The 9,009-nt window shown below is 39.8% G+C and overlaps 1 protein-coding gene across 1 annotated transcript; it reads right to left on the reverse strand.

The window, feature by feature from the left end:
• Nucleotides 1-768: 768 nt before the first annotated feature.
• Nucleotides 769-8,208, reverse strand: LOC124289090 (betaine--homocysteine S-methyltransferase 1-like). The gene is made up of 7 exons (XM_046725689.1): nt 8,092-8,208; nt 6,788-6,978; nt 5,397-5,591; nt 4,801-4,912; nt 3,224-3,402; nt 2,186-2,267; nt 769-1,332 (listed from the first exon to the last, which is right to left on the reverse strand). The coding sequence occupies exons 1-7, from the start codon at nt 8,102-8,104 to the stop codon at nt 1,043-1,045; spliced, it is 1,062 nt and encodes a 353-aa protein (XP_046581645.1). The 5' UTR covers nt 8,105-8,208; the 3' UTR covers nt 769-1,042.
• Nucleotides 8,209-9,009: the final 801 nt, after the last annotated feature.

A 9,009-nucleotide genomic window follows, 5' to 3' on the forward strand; every position in this document is an offset into this window, starting at 1 on the left:
GTGGGGTAGCCTAGTGGTTAAAGCGTTCGCTCGTCACGCCGATTCCCCACATACATATACAATGTACAATGAAACCCATTTTCTGGTGTGACTCGATATGATTTTTCTGGCATATTGCGGCGTGAAACCAAATTTCACTCACTCATTCACTTGAGTTCAGGACCAATATTATGAGTGTTAGAAGTGTATTATTATTGACTGCGGCGGTAACACCAACCCAGTTCCTAACTCCACATGTGTTTGTCAGTGACAATCTCTCATAAATTGGTCCCAATCAGACTTCATACATATGTTTCCTATGGTAAATAATAATGGAATTCCAATCGTATCTTCTCTCATATAACATACAAGACAAATCTTATGGATAACAACTTCTTGATTTATTTTACACAACGTTTCTGGGCTAGTTCGTGCCCCTTCGTCATCCACCTGACGAAGGGGCAAGAACTAGCCCAGAAACGTTGTGTAAAATAAATCAAGAAATTGTTATCCATAAGATTTGTCTTGTATTACTAAACCAACTTCTTAATGCCTTTGAAGAATTTTCTCATATAACAGATTCAATACCCAGTTATAACAATGTTAAACAGTGACGTTTATTCATTTGACATCCAAAGTAAACCGGGATCCTGGTTTGTTGTGGGGTTTTGAAAAGTATATAATCGTGACACAGATTTAAGGAGACTGAATATGGTTGTAATGACTCCGATATGCGTTCAGATTTAACGTTTTCTGGAAACGTTTGGGAAATGAATACCCAATTTCAAATTCAAATTTTGCCGAACATCTGTTTCTTTATTAATCAAATTATGGTCTTATCATATTTACATCGAGGAGGGATTGGCCTCAATTTACGTGATATCTTGTGTACACAGTTGGAAGGGTGATCAGTCTGTCAAGTAATATACTCCTTTTCCACTCAATTTGTATAGATTTGCAGTTAATAATTTGTCACATTTGATCAAAATTGCAATTAGTTTGGCGAATAGTAACTGGAGTGACAGACGTCACGCCCCCTGGACTCCTGCCGGTTCAGAACCCACTACTCGGGGACTTCAGTAGTCAGCAGTTCTTGCTTGAGACCCTTCTGGTAGTAGTCCGAAAAGGCCTTGTTCTTCCCGAACACGAAATGCTGACTCATATCGGGAGAGTATTTTGCTGCCGGTGGAGTGCGACCGTAGGCTAAAGCCACCTCCCGGGTATAATGGGCGCTGTTCCCGCAACACAAGCCAACGACCTGCACCCCGATCTCCTTGGCTTCCTTGGCGAACGCATATACCTCAGACCGACCACAGAAGAACGCTGGTAGGTCATAAGGAAAGGCTCTCTCACCTGAGAAATACGACATTAAACGACATTGATCATACAGCTTGTCAAAATAAATACTGTGAAATCGATGTTTTATTTAGATATAATATGAATATCGAAGCACGACGCTTCACGACTACGCCTCAAACAGGTACTGAGAAACATCAGTCTACCTTTAACGGTTAATATATACTACCCGTCCGGAAATTATGGCGTCACACTATAGATAGTGATTAACGCTTCCAACGAGGCCAACATGTGGCATAAAACGTGATCAAAAGCGTTTGGATTGGTTTGCTTTTTGTTTAAAGCCACACTCAGCAATATTCAAGCTATATGGCGGCGGTCTGTAAATAATCGAGTGATCAACATCATGAGCACCGATATACACAATCAGGTCAATTAAGTCAGCGACCCTGACCATCTGATCCAGTTAGTCGCCTCTCACGACAGGCATGCATGGGTTGCTGAAGACCAGTTCTAACCCGGATCTTCTCGGGTCCTATCACCAGCGATTTGAAACCCGAACTACTAATAGCCATATAATATGGCGGCGTCGGGATAAATGTTCTTCGTTCACAGATTTTGATTCAGTCCAAGACATACATCATTTAGGCTGTAAGGTAAATTGTAATAAAGTCGAGATCCATAAATTCTCGCCTTTGTGTGTATGACGTCTAAATGCTGTTCAAAGGCTTTAAATTTTAATAATTAAAATTATATTTATTGTATAAACTGACTAACCTCTTGATGCTTCAAACATCATGAATCATATGACGTTTCTCATGTTTGCTTCTCGTCACGAAGCAAGCTTAAAACACAACATATCCGAAAACACCTAATCCCTTTATGCAACGCAAGCTGATCGTAATAATACCGGAAAATGGATCAAGGAGTGATTGCATGGACGGGAACTTCGGAGTTGTCCTGTATATAACTGGCAGAGCAGCAATTGGACCCTGTAACGACAATAATAATGTTAGGCTTAGTGATATCTGAATACACTGGATGCTTATGCGACATCAGTGTATATATAATGATGTTAGGATGGCAATAATAACGTTAGGATTGAACAGGCTTGGTGATATCTGAATACACTAGATTCTTATGTGACATCATTGTACATATAATGATGTTAGGATGGCAATAATAATGTTAGGATTGAACAGGCTTGGTGATATCTGAATACACTAGATTCTTATGTGCCATCATTGTACATATAATGATGTTAGGATGGCAATAATAATGTTAGGATTGAACAGGCTTGGTGATATCTGAATACACTAGATGCTTATGTGACATCATTGTACATATAATGATGTTAGGATGGCAATAATAATGTTAGGATGGAACAGGCTTGGTGATATCTGAATACACTAGATGTTATGTGACATCATTGTACATATAATGATGTTAGGATGGCAATAATAATGTTAGGATGATTGGTGATATCTGAATACACTAGATTCTTATGTGACATCATTGTACATATAATGATGTTAGGATGGCAATAATAATGTTAGGATTGAACAGGCTTGGTGATATCTGAATACACTAGATGCTTATGTGACATCATTGTACATATAATGATGTTAGGATGGCAATAATAATGTTAGGATGGAACAGGCTTGGTGATATCTGAATACACTAGATGCTTATGTGACATCATTGTACATATAATGATGTTAGGATGACATATAAATACACTAGATTATGTGACATCATTGTACATATAATGATGTTAGGAGGATGGCAATAATACTATGTTACATCATTGTACATATAATGATGTTAGGATGGCAATACTAATGTTAGGATTGAACAGGCTTGGTGATATCTAAATACACTAGATGTTTATGTTACATCGTTGTACAATGTATTCATCAAAGATAATACTGTTGTTATCTCTTCATACCTTACACGCCTGGCGTATCTCTTTTATCACAGGAATAATCGTCGTGGGACCTCGGCAACAGTTGATGCCTACAGCCGCCGCCCCTGCATCCTCCAGCTTACGACAAGCGGCACCGAAGGTCTGTCCGTCAAAAGTTATACTACTGACGTGGGGAACTATATTGACGACCGCTGGGATACCTGGAGTAGATGCAGTCAAACCATGTCATTATCAAGATCTTTGTAATGACTAGTGTCAAACTTAAACAAATATTTAGATTAAAAACGACAATAATCATGATCATAATCATTGCAACATGGAGTTTCCTGCTAAAATACCTTTGCTGTGCACGATTTTGTTTCAATTTTCTTTGTAGTAGCTGATTTGGAAAAAGTGATATTAAGAGTCATGACCGCCTCTCATGAAGGATAGTGCCTGATAATTGAGCTTAACATTCCCGTTCCTCTCTGACCAAATAATTCTACATGATACAAGGCTGTGCTTTTACATTTTGTTGGATGATATTCTGGTGCCGTATGTTGTGACCAACGACGAAAGCAGGAAATGCAGTAGCTATCTAAAGAGTGCCATTTTTGTTTGAGAGAACCACAGCTTTGAATGCGCTCTACGGCTGGATGGCACTGTCACCATTCTCCAAGAACATCTTCTCTGGGGAGAGACTTCCAGGGAAAATGCTATAATGTTCTAAATGCAGTGTAAAGAAAGAATAACAATCCTGGTGAATCGTTTGTTTCTTTAAGAAGCCGACTGGTCCCCTAAAATGAGACCCGGGTTTTCATTTTGCTGCCCAAACCGATTACACCTCGCTCATGCGTTATTCGCCAGGAACACGTAATATTATGTTAGTCGTTGACTGTGAAATGAATTAATGAACAATCGTTAAAGGCCATGAAGGTTCATGATTTTTAATTATCGTCTTTACGCTGCATGTGACGCTTAGCCGAAAAGACGTTACGTTACGTTTTGCCGAACGGCGCCCGGATCTCTTTGACGAGCGAAAAATATAGTGATGTTGTGACCACGCTAACAGAATCAGAATTCCCAAGATTCAGGATAGACAGAATTAGTATTCGGACGTCGCCTCCATCCAAAGCAGACAGTACATTGTATTAGATAAGGAGAGTCGTAGTGCTACTTTCGGTTTTCTAATTGAAAATTCGTGTACCGCTACATCCATCAAACATCTTAATTTCGACACTGACGTATATCAGTATGGCGACGGTCACTTTGTCAAATGGGTCGATAAACAGCAGTATTGCGTTGTGTTCTACTTACAATGATTTAGCCTTGTGGAGAGGGTATGGAGAAGCAACATAAAACGATTGCTTTGTGAAAGAATGTATATCCTCAGCTACATTCGTTTGTGAAACGTGTCTGATATTACAACATTGCTATGTGAAGCGGGTCGATAAGCAACACAGTATTACCTCATGAATCGGGTCACTTTGCTATGAAATTGCTTTGTAAAGATTGTTCAGGCAGCTTCGTGGAGTGGGTTTGTGTAGTGATATTGCTTTATAAATTTGGTCACATTAACACTATTGTGAAGCGGGTCTGTAGACGCTAACATTCAGTACCTTGGCCATACTTCTGGATGCAATCGAGGGCAAGTCTTGCCTCTGGATACTCGCTGAATGTCTCTGCCAGGATGAAATCAGCCCCTCCCTGCACCGCCCACTCCACCTGCTCCTGAGAAACCCACACACATGGTGAGATTCACAGATACTTAGAGCAAACGCGGTGTTTGTTACTGATACTTTCATACATACAACACGATGGGTGTTTTCATACATGAAACGAAAAAATCGATGTGTTATAAACTGTTTAATTTAATTTTTTCTTGTTTAGTTTGATACTTAGTACCAGAATTTTTGAGATACCAAACTTAAACAATCACGTTCCTTTGCTCCACACCCTCTTTACGAACAAACATATACGGAAAAACACAGTTCATCAAGGGATCGAGCCACATATATTCCCACTGCATGCCAAGTGAGGGTTCCTTCGTGTTCGTAGAAAGCTGGGTGTCCTCGTCAAAAAGGACTAAAAGAGTCTGTTTCACAACTGAGAGATGCAAAGCACTACACCTGTAGTTTTGGTTTTGTGAAAAGGGAATACCACGACAAGTATATGTGGGTGGCTCCGAATTACTGGTAGTGAAATTATTACTTACTTTAAACATGGCTTCGGTCTGCTCTATATGAGTCTGGCTGTCCCGTCTGAAGACTGTTGTGTTGCAGATGTTCCCCGCCATCAACGTCCCCGTCTCATCGGCCACCTGTCGGGCAATCTTCAGCGCTTCCACATTGAGAGCTTCCAGTTGGTCCTCTCTTCCTGTTAATCTCATCTTTTCCCGGTGGCCATAATACTGGAAACATGTAAGAGATGCACAAGGGTAAACTACATCTGTTGTGTAGATGTAGTACATATAATGCGTGAAACATTTGAGGAGCGATTTGATCCCACTTCAATTCCCGAACCATAAGGTTCTGACGCTTCTCACGTTTCATCAGTTCAGTTGTAGCCAATACTATGTTATGAAGTAAATGTAACGTTTTTAGTTGTGTTTTATAATGTAAAGTCACACAAACGAATCTACGTTCAACTTGGATTCCTTTTAGGATCGGTTGAGATTTTGAGAACATCTAATTGTCTATTGAAGGTATTTTGCATCATTGCAACACATTTACATCCCCACTAACCGGTGATTCAAAAACATATTGCTTGGGAAGCTGACATCGATCTATTCATGTTTAAACTCATTGTTCGATGTATTGCTATCAAAGAGAATAATAGAAAATTGCAATGCATCAGTCTTGGTATCCCAAAACACGATGATCTAAATAAACATAACTATTAACGGTCGAAGTGAACAGGATGACTGAGTCAGACCCACACAATATTTGAAAAATGAAAATTTCAATCTTAGCATTGCTTGATTGAGTTGAATATGATTTTACGCCGCTTTTAGCAATATTCCAGCAATATCACCGGCGGGTGACACCAGAAATGCTCGTCACACATTTTCCACATGTGGGGAATCGAGCCCAGATCTTTGGGCATGACGAGTGAACGCTTCAACCAACTAGGCTACCCCACGGCTCTTAATATTGCTTGAGTGAATGTGTTGTTTTAAGCATCGATTTAAACAATAATTTATCAATATCAAGCGTTTACTACTACAAGCGAAAAAAAGGGCTCCACCCCTAGAACCGGTATTATGGAACAAAGGCATTATGCCACTGAAGCAGGACGAGTGTTTTTGCAAGTTTATAAGACAGTAATACTTGTAATTCATGTACACTGATGACACTCTTTTGATTTTGGTTCGTTCATATTACACCGACTTGATATTGCAGTGGTGGTCCCATATTGATCATATATTGATATTGGTCCTGCATTAATCAAACACTGCATACGGTATTTACATTTATCGATATTTGATGTCAAAAACGTGTTTATCCTTGTGATTAACTTTTTTACACAGGCACAGATCGCAAAATATTGTATGACCTTAGATTGTGTTCACAGTGACAAAGAAATATAACCAATGCAACATTTCACCGTAAAGGCTAGGACAACATCGCTGCCGGCATGGACAAACTCCTCATGGAGGTTCTTCACCAAGTTAGGGTGTTCCAGTACAACCTCAGGAACAAACGCTCCCGCTTTGAGATATCCTCTCCTCTCAAACTCAAACAGATACCCCTCCGCCACAACCAGATCACCGCCATTTGCCAGACGCTCAACCAAACCTAGCAGTTGGGTTGAAAAAGAGGAATGTCAACTAACATCTGTATGCATTGGCAGTCTATGCTGCAGACTACGTATCAGTTTTATTATTATTTTATTCATTATGCACATACAAAATCGAAATGGACATCCGCTTATCTGCAACCCGTTAAACCAGAAATCTGTTCCCTGTCGACTGAACATCTCAGTGATTTACATGATTAACATATACAATTCAAAAGGTACATGATCCCAATGCAATGGCATATACAATTCAAAACCCCGGTACATGTCGATCCCATCATGCAATGGCATATATCCTGGTTGAGTGAACCAGCTGAGTGCGTTAGTTTAATTAGTTTTACGCCGCACTCAGCAATATTCCAGCAATCTATTAAAGGTGAGTGGCGGTCTGTAGTAAACTCATATTCGAGTCTGTAAATAATCGACCAGACAATCCAGTGATCAACAGCATGAACATCAATCTGCGCAATTGGGAACCGATGATATGTGTCAACCAAGTCAGCGAGCCTGACCACCCGATCCCGTGAGTCGCCTCTTACGAGAAGCATGGGTTGCTGAAGATCAATATTCTAACCCGGGCCTTCACGGGTTATCCTGGTTGATCATCGTCGTGACACATTAACACACCGTCAATATGGCAATGTACATAGCGGCCTAGGCCTAATGTTACAGCAGTATCATAATCGAGATGATCACACCTACACCTAACTAAAGAATGTACATCAGACTAAGCTTAGGACACATATCTTCGTTGAACATATTCATCACTGAAATGATCATATTAATAATATGCTTCCGTGAAGAATTATTTTCAGGAACGTTTAGGTAAAGACCGTGGATTCGTACAATGATTATCCTCAACTTCATGGGTGAGAACAATTCAACTTCAATTTGGAAGGGATTCTCTGTATTCACTTATTTCACATATGTTTACATGCAGGTATACTGCCCATTGAGTGCATTGTTTTAAAGTTTTCACATGGTGTACTATTAATCTGTTTTCCAACGAAACTTTTGTGCTGGGAATATGTATTTAAATTCCTCAAGAAAATAGTCACACATACTGAAAGCCATAAACAACCCATACGAAATATTTAGCTTTTCAAACGTACCTTGCTTCGACATGCTGCTTCTCTGAGTTTCAACACCAGTATGGCTATCGCTTAGTTGGCAGCACCAACTATAAGAGCTTTAAATAATCAGCATGGAAATTGTCATCGTGACTGTCATATGGGATTGTGAATGACGTGACATGTTTCACACATTACATATTATTACTGGAAAGGGTCTAGTATCGAGTTTCTATGGAGTGCGAGAAGGGACATTGTCGCGTTGTCGCATTGTGGCGTTGTCGCCCTCTCAAAAACAAGCAAAATGAGGCAAAATTAACCAAAGCGCGACAACGCGACAACGCGACATTTCGCCCAAACACACTTCATTGGCTAAATACATTTATAATATATAAAATAATTTTCAAAGCAACAATGAAAGATTTGCATTAAGTTCAAGAAAAGCAGCCCCCATTGCCACTACGAGTACTACTTCATTTTAAAAACCACTGGAGGTACAAAAAGACCACTGAAGTGTGAAATAGAGTATAATTTTTATTGCGCATGCGTAATGTAATTGATTTTCTACGCATGCAAACCGGTAATCGAAAAGGGCGACAACGCGACAATGCGACATATTCAATATGTCGCATTGTCGAGTGTCGCGTTTTAGTCAGTTTGAAGCTTTTTTTTTACACATCTTAGAGGGGCGACAATGCGACATATTTTGACCTTGAAAATTGTCGCTATGTCGCCCTTTGGAGGAATAGAAAAATGCGACAATGCGTATTTGGGCGAAATGTCGCGTTGTCGCATTGCCGCGCTTTGGTTAATTTTGCTTGTATTTGAGAGGGCGACAACGCGACAATGCCACAACGCGACAATGTCCCTTCCAGGATTCCATAAGTTTCAGATAACAAGGTATATTTTTTATGACATTGGACTGTATATAGTGTAAAGCGATAAAGGATTAAATCTATA

Source organism: Haliotis rubra, unplaced genomic scaffold (assembly GCF_003918875.1).
Source record: "Haliotis rubra isolate DU_JTF1 unplaced genomic scaffold, ASM391887v1 Scf431, whole genome shotgun sequence".
Taxonomy (NCBI): Eukaryota; Metazoa; Mollusca; class Gastropoda; order Lepetellida; family Haliotidae; genus Haliotis; species Haliotis rubra.

Excerpts from the sequence above, each read along its gene's own strand:
- LOC124289090 (XM_046725689.1), bottom strand. Across the intron at positions 3,403-4,800 it reads CATCCAGAAGTATGGCCAAG|GTATCCCAGCGGTCGTCAAT; the intron begins GTACTGAATGTT and ends CATCTACTCCAG. Across the intron at positions 2,268-3,223 it reads AGATACGCCAGGCGTGTAAG|GGTCCAATTGCTGCTCTGCC; the intron begins GTATGAAGAGAT and ends TTGTCGTTACAG.